Raw genomic sequence first — 19789 nt, 5'->3', positions numbered from 1 at the left:
TCCGGTCGGGTTCACGGTTGTGGTTGCGGGAGAGTGTGTCCAAAGAGACATTTGCAGCCAAAGAGTTTCTTTCTTTTTTGGATCCATTTCACAGGGGAACAAATCGAGAAAAGAGGGTTAGAGCCCTTTGTTGAAGTCATGGTTTTTAAGTGAGCACAGGAGCAAACCTAAAGCATATTCATGTTTAACATAGATGTTCGTTCAGAAAATAAATACGCAAGATCTAGCGGAATTTACATCCCGCACCTTTGACCTCCCTAAAGGCATCACTGAGTTGCCCCCTTCTGTCTCCCATGGCCCCTGAAGAGCTCCCCGTTTGCTACAAGTTAAACAAGCCGGTGGTCAAAACTGTGCATGAGAGGCCCTCTTGCAGTAAGAGAAACTCAGTAAAGAAAATAGTGCTTACAGACTAAAGACGTACTGTGTAACAACCGAAGTAAAAGGGCCAGTCCTCATGGGAGGCTACAAATTAAGACAAGGCGGCACTAACGAGGGACTAACGAACCTAATAAAGAATCAGAAGTCAGCATTTACGAAGGAAAATGACACAAGCCAATGACAATATGGGCAGAGAGTGGGCTGGGCATTCAAGTCTATACTCCAATACAGCATGGCTCGCAGAGCACTGCATGCGCTGCCCAGGCTCGCCCTAAAAACGTTGCATGGTCCTTTTTATGGTTTGGCTTGACAGCGCAGCTGTTGCTAGAGGAATATGTGAGAATCACCAGGAAAGGGGCTTTGGCTCTGCCCACATGTTGGGAGCCAGGAGTACAGGTTTTGTTTGGAAAGAAGTGTTTCCACAAAAAAAGTGCCTGCCACATCACAGCTGTGATCCTGAGGTTGAAATTTTAGGGGTATACCAAGACATTGTAATTCTATTAAAGTGTCTTAGATAACTACATCATTTTTGGTGCTTATTCTGACAGCAGCACAGAGGAGAGGAGGGCAGTCCTTAAACTACCTGGAGTTTTAGGTCTGGTTCGACAGTGCAATTGCCACCTTACCTTTTAACCTACACCAAAACTATTCTGCAGTTTGTTGCTTCCATATCAATTCCCATGCTATGTACTTGTAATACTTCACATTACCATTCCACTTTATTTTAAAGCCTAATGGTGTTGCCAGTGCTTGTTTGTGACATGTTGGACTACGTCGACTCCACGCAATGAATTGATAATTGGTTTGTTTCTCTTCATATGCAGAAACAGATGGCTGGCTTAAGGTAGCCTGAAACTTATAACAAGTATTTGCAGTGTCGCTTCCTTTTGCTAGTCCTAAATGGTACCTGCTTCCTCTACTCGTGAGAGAGTGTCGTTCCATGAAGTAACTGTGATGTTTCGTGTTTGCTCTGAAATCACCTGATTGATTCACGGTGTATGTACCGGGAGGGGAATTCCACTCTGTAACTTCCTGTATTGTGAAGCTTGTACATTGTTCCTGGTTGATTCATGTGCACGGTGATCAGCTTGACTACGTTCGACGCTCTTGATAAACATTATGCAAAGCCGTATGTAAATCGGAACTTACTTCCTCCTCGCGGGGAATTTTTCGCAGCAGTTGCCAAATCCGATCACCGAGTGTACCAAAGGGCGCTCGTGCGTCTGCCAGTTCGCTTGCTTATGTTACAAACGATCAGTTCCAAAGGCCCAGTTCACCTTTTTTGTCAAGGAAGCGAAAGAATGTATTACATTTTTACGATTTCAATTTTGCAACAGTTACTTTCATAATATCCAAACGTTTATGACTTGACCTTTTTGACAGCGGAGATGTTTTAAATATCTTGCTTTTGCAATAGTACTATAATTTAGAATTTTAAAGTCCTGTTTGTTTCATCTGTTAGTAACTCGCTCAAAAAGAAGTAATGTCGATATTCATTAACCACTTCCTCTCAACCACACGCCTAAACTTAATGAAAAATTCGTCTTTTTAAGCGGTACTGCATATGCAATTTGTTACCATTTTATAAAAGTTTATAATAATATCGTTTTTTTAATTTGACTTTTTCCATGCTAAATGTGACAACAGTTATACTGTGTGAAGCCGCAGCTTCCCATGTTTTAATTGACGTGTACAGTTATGTACCTACAACTTGATGCTGGTAATTTGTCACTTTCTATAAGGCTATTAATATTAGATATTTGATTTCTAAATGATTGCATAATTGGAAAACAAAGGACGGCAGACAGCTGTCTGCATGTTTTTTGTTGTTGGCAGAAATGTCATTCTGAGTCAAGACAACAAAAAACACTTTTTATCTTAAATGTAGTAATAGATGATGACTCCAGATTGTTACAGCAGTGGGCAGCACTGGGAAATCTGTGAATCTCTAGTTTTCATTTTTAGATCTTACCCGAGACAGGCATCTTGTTTCCGTACAGGGTGCTCAAAGTTCACCCATTGCTTACCATTGGTTGGTCACGCTTACTTCCTTGCTTCTCTTTGGTAAGGACATTCCAATTGCACTTTGTTTGTTGGTCCCTACACTTGAGCATTGGCTTCCTTACCCAGTGTCTGTCCAGTAGTCACGCTTTCACTTTCTTTTAGTTGCAGCACTTCATAAGAGTGCATGTGTTTGTAAGCTGTCTCCCCCATTTTACTCCATATTGTTGCTTGCACCCGCCCCATTCACGTTGTTGCTTGTCCCATCCCTAGTGCTCGCCCTTGCCCCATCCTATGTTATTGCTTGTCCCGTCTCTCTCTTCACCGTTGTTGCTTGCCTCGCAACTCCCTCCTGCATTTTTGCTTGCCCCAGTCCCCCATGTGCATTGTTTATTGCCCTGTCCTCCTGTCAGCTCCCACATTGTTGCTTGATCCCGTCCTTCCATCCAACCTCCCGCATTGTTGCTTTCTGCGTCCTACCCTGTGTTGTTTGCTCCTGACACTTTTCACTTTGTTGATTGTCCCTAACCTTTCTGGATGCACCCATATTGTTGCTTGCTACCGCCCCCTCCCGCCTTGCTGCTTGCCATGTCCATTTCTACATTGGTGCTTGCTCCCGCCCCTCCATCATTGTTATTTGCCTGTCACTGCCGTCCCTCCTGCCAGGGACATCATAAGGATTTCGGGGGGCCCTGAGCCAAAAGGAATTTGGGGGCCCCTGTTCCGAACGCTTTGAATTTATGATGCAGTTTCAGCACATTCATGCCGTTTCTAGCTAGGTCACTGATGGTGCACAGATACAATGGTCCAAATTCTAAATATCGTTACATGAAATATTTAAGGATAGTGACAAGTGTTTTCAATATTATTATACAGCAGCAACCCACTAATATTAGTGCAACTAATCTTTGTGCCCCCCACCCATTTTTCATATGTGAGGTCCTGTTTTGATCTAAAAGAAAATTTGTTTATGGATGTTGGATGGTGTTGAAAAACATAAACATTTCTCTGCCAAATGTCTCTTATAGACTCTCAACCATCACCCACAGTGAAAATTAACTAAAGGAAAACGGTATTTAAAACAAGCTTTTTAAGAGTTATTCAGGGTCATCAGGGCGAGAGTGTCTGCAGAACAGAGCTGGCTCTATCAGGGGCCCTGGGCCAGGGCTCACTTTGCCCATGCCTTAAAACGTCTCTGCCTCCTACCTTTTTTACCCCAATCCCTAAAGCACCCCGCCTGTAACTTTGCTTCCGCTAGGCCCATCTGCTTCCCTCCCACATTATTGCTTGCCTGTCCCATCAGGAAAAAAAGTGCTATGCTACTGCAGGCCCTTGCCACGGCATTGCATATTTTTGTACTAACTTTTAGCCATGCTGCCGTAAAACATAGCTAAAAGACATTGGGAAAGCTGATACCTCTCACGTGTCAGACCTATTGGCTTTGCCAACTATTGTTTTAAATTGTAATGTTATTTTGAGCAAGGTCAATGTGAGGGTTAGTGGTAGCTATGGGATGAAGGGTGTTGTGCATTGGGAAAAAATGTATTTGAGTAGCTGATTTATTTTGGAAAAGCACTTCTCTTTCATATTACTACTAAGCCTGGGAGGAGTTTGTTGAGTTCCGCCGCAAAGTGCAAAAAAAAACTCTGCAGCTTTATGCAGAGCTTTGCAAGTGGCGGAGTGTGTTAAATAAATGCTGTTTGCGGTAATTTCAGTGCCGGATGCTTGTCCGAACTGTGCAATCATCACGAACGGCACAATGCACAGCGCAAGCGGGCACTGCTTCCTTTCTGCCGCCTGAGTAGATTTTTTTTCTCAACGCGAACGGACAGTTTCTCAACGCGAATTGCCACAAGCATACGTGACCACTCGCAATGAGAAATCTGATTACCCGCGTTGAGAAATCTCAGTGGAAGGTTGATATTCCATGCTCGCCAACTTGACGTTGACAAACGCGAACGAGGAAAAAAACTGCTACGCAGAGCCAAGTTTTTCGGAACTCCGCGTGCTACGCGGAGTACGGAAAATTCCGCAAGCGGAGTTCACCACCCAGACTTAATTAGTACAGCTTCAAGTGAATTCCTGTATTAGAGTCGATCTACATTTAACATGGTCTACTTTATAAATGGCCAACTCATGGTAAGCCAAATAGGTTCGAAGCTGCTGATGTTTATGCATACTCCCCAGCACATGTTGAGCAGTGTATGGAACAGTCGGCCCATGAGCTTGAAGATAGATGGCTCACAGCTGACCTCTTCTGTGTTCTGCATATCAAAGTTGAAATCCAGCCAGGGTTAACTCAGCCTTTCACCCTTCTGAGGTGGAAATATTGAGCATCATCAAAATGGGCACTAATACCACCAGTGTTTAAAAAATACCAAAGACTGATATTATTGAAGCATTGATTATAACTGATTTGCAGGTAGCAGAGTTAAAAAACATCTGTTTGCCTAGGGTGCCAAGAATGCAAACGCCTATATTGCCGAATTGATCTATAAATGTACATTTGACACAGAGCTGAGCTCTGCAAGCAAAGTTGATTAACAATAACTTTCAATTATCTGCTTGTCAACGTACAGAATAAATATTACATATGACTTTGCAGTTGTGTGTGCAATACACCACGATATGGACAAACCTTCCCAAATTTTCTCTGCCAAAAATGAGAGCAGGTCACAGCTAAAATATTCTTCAGGAAATCTTCTCCAGTAAACAGATGATGTCAGTTTTCCTTCAATCACAAACTTCATTTGTTCCCTAGTCCTCTAAAGTCTCATCTGAATGGATTTGTTGCACGGCACTGTTTTCCCGTGAGACTGCGAGACATTAGGAGGCCAGGTTGTGAGAATCATGTTGCAATCTGCTATATTGCTTTTTACATTCTATGGCCACCACCTATTCTGTCTGTAGGATAGGCTTGAAGGCACAAGGGTGTTCTTCTGTCTATGCCACCCACAATGCACCTTATCTTGACTGATATTAGAAGTTAAGCCGTTTGACTGACCTATGAAATATAGGATATTTCAATTGATCCAACAATTTTGGTTATGTTTATCTTGTCTGATCTTGAGTCACCTTAACAAACACTTAACGTTCAATTTTTGACAATATATTGAATCTTAGCAACATAAATGTATGTACTAGTTAGCCACAGTGTGTATATTTAATACTATATTGCCTGTGTTTGAATTTCAAGCATATCACTCCAAGTGTTCAGAAATATGAGGTAGTTTAATAGATTTACAAAAAAATATATAAGCAAGAGACTTTGTGGATGTGATATTCTTTATTAAATATTAGATACGTTGACATTTTATTTCATCTTTTACAATCGTATAATTGGATGTGCTGATCAAAATATTCAGACACAGTGAAAGCATTTCATGGCATTGGTATTTTAAGAACAACACACTTGGGAAGAATCAGTCCTTCTCACTGAACTAAATCAAAATGCCATCCATTTGTAGATTTAGAAAAACACATTAGTATTACTACAATGCTATCACTTTGAGGCGTGCTTTGGCACAGTCAAGTGTTGGTGTTCATGTCTTTACTAGTCCATCAGTCAAACAAGAACAAACATGAGCTACAATGGATGATGTAGCTTTCTGTACTGGAAACTATTATCTGAGTGGCTGGTAAATGATTAATTCCAGAAGGGAGAGAACAAAAAAACGTGGTTTTGTCATGAATGTGTCCCATCTAGACCTATATTGGATATCAGCAATATAGAGTTACTCCACTGATTTATCTACTCAATGAAAATCTTTTCAATTTTTATTTTTTTCTGACAATATACTTTCTTGTTACGAGGTAGGGGATGTGGCACAGCAGACAGAGCTGCCGACTCGGGACCTGGGTATCCGGGTTCGGGTCTCAGCATCTGCTCAACAACCTGTGATTCTGGGCAAATCACTTAATCTCCCCATTCCCATGGACACTGCCTGGATACCCTCACGGGTGATAAGCTGTGCTATATAAATATACAAATTTAATTTAACAAGCTTTTTTTGACTGATTAATTTTAATTGTATCGGCCAACATTTAGAGACAGTTTTATCATGTTTCCAGACCCACTCCACTTTTGTCCTTCATTTCCATGCAGTTTTATATTTTGAAGCATGCAAATGTTTTTTGAAGGGGATCAAAAACTAGGTAAAGAAGATGCCCCTTTCATACTGGAGGGTCTATGTCCTTTGTAGAATGCAGTTCTCCCTTTTTAGACTGCAGTAACAACCTTAAATGTCTAATTGTGTGTTTTTCAACAGCCATGGAAACAAAGAAGTCTTCTCATGTCGTGGTATTTCATTGGCTGTGGATTGGTTTTTGGAACGGGGGCATACTGATATCACCGTTTTTGTACCATCATGGCGGAAGGAGCAACCCAGGCCAGATGTACCAATCACAGGTATGCTGAATGTTTACACTAATTTTAAACAATGGAAAATGACTTAGCTCGGAAATTAAAATCATAAAATTTTGTATGCTTTCTTACAATAATTCTGCTGCTGTTTTGTGTTTCATTTGAAAAAATATTGATGACTGTTGGACCTGGCCCTTTTGTAGCATTATCCTCAAGCATTTTACCTTCTTCCCCCCCCCCCCTATTTTCTCTGCCCTGTTGGTTTTAAGACTCTAGACACTCTACCACTGCTAGCCAGTGCTAAAGTGCATATGTGTCTGCCTAAATTGTATTGGTGATTGGTGTATTCATGATTGGCATATTTGATAAGTCCCTAGTAAAGTGCACCAGGTGAGCCCAGGGCCTGTAAATCAAATGCTACTAGTGGGCATTCAGTACTGATTGTACCACCCATATGAGGACCCCTGCAAACATGTCTCAGACCTGCCACTGCAGTGTTTGTGTGTGCAGTTTTAAAACTGCTATTTCCACCTGGCAAGTGCACCCACTTGCTAGATCCAAACCATCCCTTTAATACATATGTCACCCCTAAAGGTAGGATGCAATGTATTTAAAAGGGAGGACATGTGCTGTTGTGTTTTACAAGTCCTAATAGTGAAATACTGCTTACTTTGTGTTTCACTATTGCAAGAACTATCTCTCCCATAGTGTAACATGGGGATTGCCTTGAAATATATATGTTGTGTCATATCCCATTGGGAGCATATAGAGATGTGGAGTGTGGGGTCTCTGAACTCCCAATTTAAAAATACATCTTTTGGTGGAGTTGGTTTTTAAATTATGTATTTGATAACGCTACTTTTGGAAAGTGAGCATTTTCTTACTTAACCATTCTGTGCTTCTGTGCCTTGGTTAGGATGATAGGTGGGCTGTATTGCATTCACTCTAGACAGTCACACAAAGGGAGGTGAGGTGTGCCTTGCAGGTCCTGATGGGCCATCACCAAGCTGATGGGCCTTCCTGAGCTAGAATGGTGGGAAGAGTTGTCACTGACACCTGAATAGAGCTGTGCTTGTCCTCACACAAAGCTGTCTCCACCCCCCTGTACTGTTTCTGGAGCCAAGTCAAGGAAAGGTCTGGTTGTGTGCTCTACAAATAATTTCCTTCGAAGTTTGTCTACTTCAAAGACAGAATGAGATATAAGTATTTGACCTCTGACACTCTCAAATCGGAACACTTCTTAACTGAGGATATTGTGCCAGGAAGAAGAGCTGGATGCTTTAGGAGGGACTGTTACTCTGACTGTTGCTTTGTTGGGCTAGCCTGCTGATTGCTGCTTCTGTCCTGGGAGTGAAAGGACTGCTTTCTGTATCCTGGTTGCAAAGGTTACTCAGGGGCTTGTGCATGCATTCCTCCCTCAGGACCATCAAAGACTTCACCTACCAGATCATGGGCTCTTCTGTGGAGAGTCCTGACTTGCCAATTTGTGCCAAATCCAGTTCCTGGGCCCCTGGAAGTAGAATCTGGTGAACTGAAGGAGAAAACCCACATTTTGACTCCCAGTGTCTGTTCTAGTTGACGCATTGTCAACAACTTCAAATCATCCCCACTGCCAGCACCGTAGCATGGTTCCCTACTGGCGCATCAACCACGGCATTTACTGCAGTCCCCAGCTTTCAGTCGCAGTGTGTCAGAAGAACCGCTGCAGCGTCGGTTTTGAGCACCGCATCCCCAAAGACCGTGACACACCACCCCAACTCAGACGCAGTGCCCGCTTCGTTGCTGTCAATCAACTCGATTTTCAATGCATCGTCTCTGGGTGCTGATTTCGTCATCGAAGTTGCAGAGCAATAAGGAACCGCAGCCTTGTACCCGACGATCGACGCATCACCTCCTTGACTGTAAGGAACCGACGCATCACCTTCCCTGGCAGTAAGGAACCAATGCATCACCTCCCCTAGGAGTAAGGAACCAGCACATTGCTTTGCTTTTCTGGCACCTCACCTCCCCTGGTGCCTGTTTCATCTTTGAATTTCAAAGAATCCAAGGTACTGTCTGCTAAAAGAAACTCATCCACAGATTTCTATAGACTCCACTTATTTACCCTTAGAAAAGTGATATCTTTAATTCTGTATGTTGTATTGTTGTTGTTTTTGTCTTGTTTTATTCAGATAAATATTGGCTATTTTTCTGAATGGGTGTGAACTCCATTTGGAGTGTTTTCACTGTTATTGTGTTTGACTACGACTGCTTTACATATTGCCTCTGACATGAGCAGACTGCTCGTGCCAAGCTCCCAAGGGGGTGATCGGGGGTTATCTTGAGTGTGTAACTCCCTTACCCTGACTAGAGTGAGGGTCTCTACTTGGACAGGGTGCAAACCACTGTCAACTAGAGACCCAATTTCTAACAATGATCAAATATGGACTATTTCGAGCTGTTGTGCAAAACCTTAAGGGGCAATACAAAAGGTGTGTCATTTGAGATGAATGAAAGGCACTCTTACTGTACCAACTTATTGTTTTTCTGATTTTTAAGTGACTGTTGTCGTAGCACAAAACGAAGCAATGCCATAGCCATGAAATATTTTGCATACTGGGAATTACATCCTTCAGTTATAGATTTCTTTTAACGTCGACATACCACGAGGGAAAATTAAATAACTGTTTAATTTTCATTCATCATCGTCTTTCGAAATCCCCAACCCAGCCCCACCGCTCTTACCTGCAAGGGCTGTGGCTGGATCTAGGGTTTGTTCGGTCTCCGGGTTTATTAGCACTGCCCTCAAACCCTCACTAGTATTCTTGCATGATCGCACAGTTATCTGGTTCATATGCGCCGAGCTAGGACTTAGCTGAAAGGCTGAATTGCCTAGGAACCCCATTCTTGTCAAAGGAAAAGCAGTGAGTTCAGCTTTTATTGCAGTGCCTCCAAGCCACTGCAGATTTTATGGTGGTCAAAAACATAAGGAAACTATAATAATTTCTTGGGACAGCAGTATTAGTGAAATCTAAAAATGAAGCCAAATGTTTATTTTGACATAAGTGGAATACAAATTCGCCTATTTGATTACATAAGCATGTTGCTCCAGCGTTATTATTATTTTTATATTTTTTTTACAATATTGAGAATTTGGTGGCTTGTATGGAATTTCTTTATGTATGGGTTAATCTGCTCATTGGCGGTAAAATACACCACGTTTTCAAATCCTTTGTTCTAAAAGCACCAAAAAGTTGTAGCTCTCTGAATGATTTGCTTGAATACGAAAAAATCTATTTCGCAATTCGTATTCCTCATAAAATGTACTCAATGTGTTTACATTTTTCAGCGCAGCTAATAGTACAGAGCCGGTGTCTGGATTGAACTACTTCCAGTAATCGCGGTATGAAATGTGAAACACAAACAGATGGGTTCCAATGAGGAAGTAAAAAAAATTGAGGAACTTATTTCATTATGGAGAACAAACTTAGTAGTCATTTCTAAGAAACGACCTCTGTGGCGATTTCTAGAAATGCCAGTGTACAACTAAGTGATAGCAGTTTAGGCGGTGGCAGTACTATAATTTTTCTACAAAATAAGAACATTTAATTAAAAAAAGATTTACACAATGTTCTGGTTTTGTCAAACTGCATAAAATAGTTTTGGAAACCGTCTGTTTCAAAGCAAGTGAGAGGTTAATGTCTCATTGCCATATAAACGGCCCATATTTGAATTCCACTAAAGAGAAGCTCTCTATACATATTCCGTAGTGGTACACGGAGCTAAAAAAGGCCATAAAGCATTACCTTAGTGCAAGGACTTTTTATGCTTGCATTGCTTAGAGCGCACATGTGTGACTTGAAGTTATCCCCACCTGAGCGCCTAAACAAAACAAAAAATTATACTCATTTTCTTTCTATTTGAACCCTCAACGTTTGGGGTACACTAGCATTTTAAGAGTACTGAGATTTCATATACCTTACTGTTAAACCCTAGTCTATGAATGGCTTCCCTATAGCCTTATAGCCCGCCGTAGCGGGCTAGACCGGCTATTAAAGGCCCGCTGCAGCGTTAAAGGCCCGTGGCGAAGGCGAGTCGGTATAGCCCAGCTACGTAGGGCTATAAGGCTATTAGAACATTCTGCCACTAGAGGGCAGAATGTTCTAACAAATAAAACAAAGCCTTCAGGGACCGCGAGGGGATTCAAATCCCCTCAGACTCCCTGAAGCCTTTGTTCACAGCCAGAGTTGTGAACAAAGCAACATTGGAATGTTGGAGCTCCGGGCTTATACCAGCCATTAAAAGCCCGGAGCACTCCATTGTTTTCAATGGCGCTTTCAGCATTTCAATGTTCTAATGCCTATGTATGTGAAACCTCTTCTTATGTTTCAGATAGATATAAATCAATGAATTAAAAACTGCTCAAACATATTACAAAGTACACAACAATGTTCACAAGGAACTCATTTCCAATAAATGATGTATAATCTGCGACTTAAGTTGTCGCTCTGAACTAATCACACTCATATATTTCAATTATAACCTTATAATAAATCGCAGTATCAATCATGTATGTATAACATTCATAATAAGCCCACACATAACCTTTTTCCTTTAGAAATATACTTAACTTCAGCCGAAGTAGGTATTTTTATTCTACAATTGTCGTCTGTATCACAGACTTAATATCAAAAATACATTTACAAAAAGATACATTTATTCTTAACATTTGTAGTGATTTTGTGACCCCAAGTGAAAAACCATAACCTATTATAGTGAAATTATGTGTCAAGGTGCAAAAAACTAGGACGGTTATTGAAAAATTAAATAAGGACAGACTTAATACAATCTACAATAATTTGATCAAAGCTGTCTCTTTTATATGTTGTCGACGGCGTTTCGACCAACTCTAGATACGGGGTCTCTTCAGGACTGTATTTCTGGGGACAGTATAATGCATACGTGTCCATGTAGGATCCAGTATGTGGTTGATAGGCAGAATGATAAAATATCCGGACTGTAATCTTTTTTGCCAGAGTGTATCTGAATGATAATTGTATTTCCTTGTTGCAAAAGAAATCTTGAAGAGTATAGATTCCTTAATGAGTAATCACTCAAGCGCTGACCTTTAGATCTCAGTCGCCTGTCTCCTTGTTGCAATAGGAGTCTTCTTAAGGTAAAAATTCCTTCAGTAAATAATTACTCGAAGCACTGACCCATTATACTAGTATTATTACTCCGGTCGGCAAATTATCGCTATGATAGCGATAATTTGCCGACCGGAGTAATAAACAGAAGCATCTCGATTGTGAGACAGGCGACTGAGATTAATGGGTCAGCGCTTCGAGTAATTATTTACTGAAGGAATTTTTACCTTAAGAAGACTCCTATTGCAACAAGGAGACAGGCGACTGAGATCTAAGGGTCAGCGCTTGAGTGATTACTCATTATGGAATCTATATTCTGGAAGATTCCTTTTGCAACAAGGAAATACAATTATCATTCAGATACACTCTGGCAAAAAAGATTACAGTCCGGATATTTTATCATTCTGCCTATCAACCACATACTGGATCCTACATGGACACATGTATGCATTATACTGTCCCTAGAAATACAGTCCTAAAGAGACCCCGTATCTAGAGTGGGTCGAAACGACGTCGACAACATATAAAAGAGACAGTTTTGATCAAATTATTGTAGATTGTATTAAGTCTGTCCTTGTATAATTTTTCAATAACCGTCCTAGTTTTTTGCACCTTGTCACATAATTTCACTATAATAGGCTATGGTTTTTCACTTGGGGTGACAAAATCACTACAAATGTTAAGAATAAATGTATTTGTGATATTAAGTCTGTGATACAGACGACAATTGTAGAATAAAAATACCTACTTCGGCTGAAGTTAGGTATATTTCTAAAGGAAAAAGGTTATGTGTGGGCTTATTATGAATGTTATACATACATGATTGATACTGCGATTTATTATATGGTCATAATTGAAATATATGAGTGTGATTAAGTTGCCGATTATACATCATTTATTGGAAATTAGTTCCTTGTGAACATTGTTGTGTACTTTGTACTTACCTGGCTCACAGGGACATATGGGTTGCTCTTGTTACTTAAAATATATGCTCAAACATATTACAGCATTTATAAAAGTTTATAACCAGAATAGTTAGTATTAGAAGCATTTTTGGAATTCTTTTTGATAGTTAGACTTTAAAAGGAGAAGACATTTCTTTTCCAGCATGAACTTACTGTAGATTTACATACTGTAAAGGAGACAGCATCCTGGTTCCCATTATAGTGTTTAAGTTTCCATGTGGCAGTGACTGCAGGACTTGTTACTTTGCCACAATAGGTGCCTTTAAGCAGTGAACAAGAATGAAAAAATATTACACCCAGCACATGGATTCTATTTATCGCCATGTGAATATGGGCATAAATGCTAAAGGCGCAACCTGTGTGTCCAAGGCAGGTTTCAATAAAACTGGGGAATATTTAGAAAACACCCATTCAGACCCATAGTATGTATATTTACCTTGTGAATATTAATTGATGACATTTTGAATGCATGTCTGCGTTCGGCTTTCAGGGACTATTGTGTACCCACATTATCCCCATGAAATAAAACACCAGCAAACAAATTCATTGTTGCACTGCGAAATAAACTAAAACTATAAGTTAGCCTTCGTTAAATTTTTCCGGTACTTATCAATTTCTCTTTACCATGAGAGTACCATTTCCTTTTCCTGAATGCGCAGAACCAAGTGGCTGATCACAGCACTAATTCCAACTTGTCACCAATGATCTTGTTGATGTTCCTCTATTAGTTTCCTTTCTTTGTGGCCACACTGAATATAATGCCAAACTACAGGGATTTTAGTTTGGTTTGGCGTCAAAGTACAACCCAAGTGGTGGTTGATGCCCAGGTGAGGTGCACTCTCTAGCAATGTTTAATTGTTTCTAGTCCTTATTTATGCTCTATTCATGACTACTGTTAGAAATGTGAATATCCTGGGTCACACTAACAATAGTGGCTACCTTCAATGATGGTTGCTAAATACTAACATATGAATAACTAATTACTTATGCAGTTACACATTTTAGAACATCAGGGACAAAACATCAAATTGCTACTTTTGAATAATGATCACTCTTCTGTCCCCCCGCTACCCAATTTCAGAACTAACTTAAATGTGACATATTGCCTAGGGTAGAACATCGACAATTCTAAATATTATTAGTAATTCGCACACATGGGTTTGCAAAAACTACTATTTTCTTGACTATCAACATGTCGTAACTTGTTCCCTACTTATTTTGATCATTTTCTTTTTCAGATCAAAATGTACTTCGTGAGCTTGAGCGGAAGAAAATCCTTGTCTTCACCCCTTCTCGGCGTGTTGGAGGCAAGCGTGTTGTGTGCTATGATGACCGGTTCATTGTGAAGTTGGCTTACGAATCTGATGGCATTGTTGTATCAAATGATACCTACCGTGATCTGCAAAATGAAAGACCTGAATGGAAGAAATTTATTGAGGAACGACTACTGATGTACTCTTTCGTCAATGACAAGTACGTGTTGCCGTTACCTGCAATGAGCTAATTACTAAGTGTGACTGGATACAGCATTCATGTTTCATACGCGGAGGATCCACTTAACACACAAATCTTGTCTTTTAGCTATGATATTCAGGAGTACTGAACATGAAGTGGGCATGTGTAATGCAATACTATGTGTCTCTTTTAAATGGTGATCTAAATTAAGTCTTAGATCTTTTTTTGCTTGATCCATGTCATAATTTCCCACTTTTGGGGGGATTTTTCCTGTGCATATTTAATCAATTTGGAGGTGCAAAGCTGTCTTTTTTTCTGAATTTGTTGTTTTCTGATCAAGTGCAAGCATTAATTGTATACTTTTGCTTACCCTGTAAATTATTGAATTTAATTTAATTTTGGTAATTTTACAAGGAGAACAGAAACTTCAAATAAACCGGAATTACTGATTTGAGAAAGGAATGATGTTCTATGTTTTTGACCCATAAGAAATAGAATCATCTTAAGCTCTCCTTAAGGAATGATTGGAAACAGAACAAGTTTGGGCTAATGTTAGAAATGCAAGTACTTATGTGCATAATGCTAGTTTTGTCCTGCTATGTTGTTATTGTGACTGGATACTATGAATTTGAAGATGTCTTTTGGTGTTGTTTGGTAATGGGCATATATGAGCACCCGAAACAAGGATACAATAAATTGTGGAATTTAGTAATATATACTGGGTTTCAGGTATTCACTTAGAGTGGAAGCCATTACCCAGTCAATATATTTCTTTGTGTAACTCAAAACCGCAGCAGAATGATTAACAACCCTTAAATAAGCAATGAGTGCCCACAAGCTAAATGTTTGGGTGGGTCAGTGCACTTGGAATTACCATTTGTAGGTATTATCTGAATCTGTTGAAAAATGTACTCAACATTTTGAAATATATGAAGTTTGTTGCAGTCTGTGTAAAATCTGGTGAAGATTCTGTTAGTTTACCCAATCTGAAATGTTTTTAGAGTATAAGTCAGAGGTTACTTACTTTGTTAGGATTGTTGCCACTTATTGAAATCCAGAATCTCTTGTTTAGGGCACAATCGCAGTCTCTGGTAATGGATAGAATGTGGAGCTCACCACTATCAAGTGGCTCTATTTGAGGCAGCAAGGTGGAGAAAAAAGGTGGAGTCGCTGATGAGGTGCAAATTTCACTGATGTTAACAAGCGGGATGGAAACAATGAGGACGGGGAGTAGGGTTGGCTCATACCATCATAGTCTCTCCACTCCTGCTGTCTCTGTGATCTTTAAAATATTGGCACTGCTTGAACCTAGTGGTGGTTGCAATTAATCATATATACCCAGCATTTTTGATTTTGCAGTGGGTGTCTGAACGTTCATAATTTATTCAAGATAATCTGTGCAGAAACTATGAAGAAGAGCTAGTTGTAATTTACATTTTGTATTCTAGGTTTATGCCTCCGGATGATCCCCTAGGTCGCCATGGGCCAAGCTTGGACAATTTTTTGAGAAAAAAAGCCATTGTTCCAGAGCACAAAAAGGCTCAGTGCCCATATGGTAAGGTGGTGTAGGAAGTACATTGAGAGCAGTAAACCGTTTTTTTTGCTTCACTTATTCTAATTTCATCTGGTTAATTAAAATACATTGCTGTTTTTGGTTTTTTTCAGGCAAAAAATGTACATACGGGATCAAATGCAAATTTTACCACCCAGAGAGGATCAATCAGCCACAAAGGTCTGTCGCAGACGAACTTCGTGCAAACGCCAGACTTTCCCCAACAAAGGGCAGTGTGGGCCAACAAAGAGAAGAAAAAAAGACCAGGAAGCCATCACAGGCTGAGCTTGCACCTGCAGTTTCGAAAGAGTCTGACAAAGCACCTCAGCAAACAATTGCGATGGAGAAAAGAAATTCCAGCCATAAGGGAAGTTGCTTTGTGGCTGATGCTCCTGTCAGAGGAAGTGTTTCAAACAGTGTGTCTTCTCATGACAGCTGCTATGGATCTTCCGACTGGTATCCACATCACCCCTCTCACATGGACTCAATTTCCTATTCCTCTCTAGATTGTGCAGACTCTGGTTTTATGTCTCTGTCTCTTGAGAGCCAAATCTCTAACAGGTGGAGCTGCAGGTCAACAAGCCACTGTGAACACTCTCATTCAGACCAAATGGGACCCTCTAGATACTGTCCATGTAGTAAAGAAAGACAAGTCTACCAATCCTCTGGTGCTGCAAAACATGATGACTATCATCATCGGCCTCCTCAACACCCTCATCACCATCAGGACTTTCACAAAACTAATACCTCAAGTTCCTCTAGTGGCAGTTTCTTCCCTTACATACAGGACCAGTCTCATTCAAGGTCATCATACAACTATCCAGGTTTTGTGAGGTCTGAGCACCAATCTCCAGCTGACATTCATAGCCTTCCCAGTGACTATCATTCTGCCTCTATGCCTACTCAATATCGTTCTGACCCAGGTTCATATCACCCCATCTCTGCCCCGTCTCAGTTTCTTTCAGAACCGCACCAAATATCGCTTCAAACAAGATCTCGGGATCTCTGTCAAATTCCTGGTGCATCTGCATCAGTAAACCAGTGGTCACAGAGTGATCCTTTTGCAAAAGAGCGTTCAAGTACACGCACAAAATTATGTGGAATCTTCCATCCTCAGTTAGTAGACAGAGTAATGCAAATGCACCCAAATCTTACAGACCCCCAAAGGTTAGCTGCTGAGATATTCAGTTATAAGTCTCAAAACCCAGGGATGTGAGTTCATGTACTTTTTATGGGTGCTTGTTAATTAAAGGGAGGTGGGTACATTAAGAGCAACATAGTCGGGCAGTTTTCATGGATGCTTTTGCACCCTGTTAAATACCACATAAAAAACCTCCTTGCTAATCCTGATTAAGGTGTAAACGGGAGTAAAACCTTGTACAAATTTTGCAGGCAAACACCAGGCATTCCGAGTTTACTCACCTCAGAAACGGGAATGCACACACAATTAGTGTGTTGTCCCCTTTTCAAGGTCCAAAACTCGAATTGTGTGGCAATACCACAACATCGAATTGCCTTGCCATGCCGCATAGGACATTCCAGGTGTAGTATTGCTATCCCATATATATGTGGGGCTTAGAATGATCTCTTTATTTGTTATCGTTAGTCTGTGTTTTCAAACTAGCATGTCCTAGGTCTTCCTGAATCTCTTTTTTCTGTTCTTTAATTTGGCTGAAGATAAGCACCGGCTAGTCCAATTACTCTGCCCGTTTATCTGCTTGTTTTTATCACAATATACCTTTACATTTCTTATTACACCGAGTTGTCTGCACCAATCCAGTAATAATTGAAGGATAATCATGCATTCACTGCCTTTTCAGCGTAAAGTTATTTCAGGCTGTTTTTCCCGCATTTTGTCATGATGGTTGTGCTAGTGTATCTTGTGCCTGCTTTCTTCATATTATAATCTTTTCTTTTTCTTATATTTTGTTTTGGCATGTCTTACAGTTGTCTGCATAGTGCTAGGCACGTGTCCAATGGCAGAAAAGCACGACACAAGTCGAAAGTGTCAAAATATGCATATTAGTCTCTCTCTATAACTTCGAACTGGAGTTCTTTACATGTCCATGTCAAAGCCCATGCATGACCTGTGGTTTCATGTTAAGGATTGTGTTTAACTCACCAAAGTTTAGAGAGTCGAACCTCAGTGTCACAAAGCATCTACTTCCAAAACAAGATATCCATCCTCTTTTAGGTTTATTTTTTACAGTTTTTCTTGATCTGTAACAAAACCCACAACAAAGAAAGATTTATTTTTAAAAATAAATCTTTTTAGTGAAGTGGCCTTCTAATTTACGAATCCCCCTTCATTTAACAGACAGGTATTGTGCTGAGCTGGAAATGTTATCTTCTAGGCAGTCTTACATTGCAGTTAGAATAACCCAGCCAACAGTCCATAGGCATTGTGTGCACGCTGATAACTATTGACTGGTGCCAGAAGCATACAGTTAGCCAGTCTGATTGCAGACTCAGTGTTGCTTTCTGTTATTTTTGTCACGGTCATATTTTTTTGTCCTCCCGTACATAATTTTTGATGCTGTCACTGTCGCATTTTGTGCCCTCCCTTCTAGAACTTCGATTTTGCCACTGTCAGAATTTCATCCTGTATGTGACTGAACGAACATTTTTTTTCTCTATGTGTATACCTCTTACTTTGTTAGATAAATTGTCTCCTTTGGTAAATTTTCCGATTTCAGGGAATGACTTATACTGTATTTGTAAATACCATGTAATTTGAAGAAAAAAATATAGTAACCGACAAAAAAAACTAATTGAATCTGGTTGCAAACATCATTGCTGTTTTTAGGCCGCAAGTGAATGTACCTGCAAGACCAGGCAATGGATTTGTTGATACACATTGTATCATTATTAGAAATACGTGTTCATATGGGTCAATCTACAAGCCCTCAGTGTGCCAAAACGGGAAATTCAATAGAACATGGCTCTAACAAAGAAGACAGTCCTCGCCTAAACTTTTTTGTGAGGCATGTTCTATTTTCTCGTTGATTGATTGTTCACACTGGCTCAATTAGCACTGTGTGCTAAGAAACCACAGGGGTGTGAAATACCCTTGTATTCCAGTTAATTATCATTACAGAATTGTAATGTCATATGTTAGTAAGCAAACTGCTTCCTCGTTGTGTGGAATGATGCAATTATCAAATGTAAAGACGTTGGATTAGTTGATTGTTGTTGTAGATTGTGGAATTGCTCTGTATCGGACAAAGTACAGTGTCACACCTAACTTTCGTAAAGTGCTTACCTTTTGTGTTAGTGGAAAACATTGTAAAGCACCTGGTTCCCTTTGAACTGGAAGGGATATTAAAATTGACTTGGATTCCTTCCTAAAAGGCGTGCTTTGTAGTTTATAATCTGATTTCACCTGCATTGTTTATAAATACAAATAAAAGTGAACATCTAACGCTTAGATGTAAGGCACTTGCGCCTCCCTCAACAGTTTTTTTAAAGTGAACAGAATTCCTTAACAGAAATAAAAAGAAAAATATGCATGTATCAATGTGTGCTGTATTACTCTTTGTAATGCTTAAAATTTTACCTTAATCATTTCTGGTAGATGTTATGGTGAAGCAGTTAGGCAGTGCCCCACTATGGAAATGTGGGCTCAACAAATGGTTATGGAATATGTTTTTATCTTGACTACCTTTTTTCATATAGGTCAGTTATATTGATCCTTTCACAAATGACATCATCTGGATTCCTTTCTTCTGATTCCTAATATTGCTAGAATACATTTCTATGTATCATTTGTGATTGGGATCAGTCTGAGGTATTACATTATGCAGTGTAACTACCTATGTATATGCATTTTGGGTGATTTGACTGCATGAAAAGCAGTCAATAAAACCCATATTTCACAGTCATGATGTCATACCCGTCAATAATTTACAGAAATGACATAAGTGCTGTGGAATCTGGCATATGTGGTATG

The 19789-nt window shown here is 40.0% G+C and overlaps 1 protein-coding gene across 1 annotated transcript in view; it reads left to right on the top strand.

The window, feature by feature from the left end:
- Positions 1–19353, top strand: part of ZC3H12A (zinc finger CCCH-type containing 12A) — an 82206-nt gene extending 62853 nt beyond the window's left edge. The window contains exons 3-6 of the mRNA XM_085647916.1: positions 6648–6787; positions 14072–14306; positions 15737–15843; positions 15954–19353. Coding sequence (XP_085504042.1) covers positions 6648–6787; positions 14072–14306; positions 15737–15843; positions 15954–17056 — 1585 coding nt within the window. The 3' untranslated portion in view covers positions 17057–19353. The remainder of the gene's footprint in view (positions 1–6647; positions 6788–14071; positions 14307–15736; positions 15844–15953) is intronic.
- Positions 19354–19789: the final 436 nt, after the last annotated feature.

The sequence above is a fragment of the Triturus cristatus genome, chromosome 3_2 (genome assembly GCF_964204655.1).
Source record: "Triturus cristatus chromosome 3_2, aTriCri1.1, whole genome shotgun sequence".
Lineage (NCBI taxonomy): Eukaryota > Metazoa > Chordata > Amphibia > Caudata > Salamandridae > Triturus > Triturus cristatus.
Note: the sequence above shows the minus strand (reverse complement) of the source record. Positions and strands in the feature narration are given on the sequence as shown.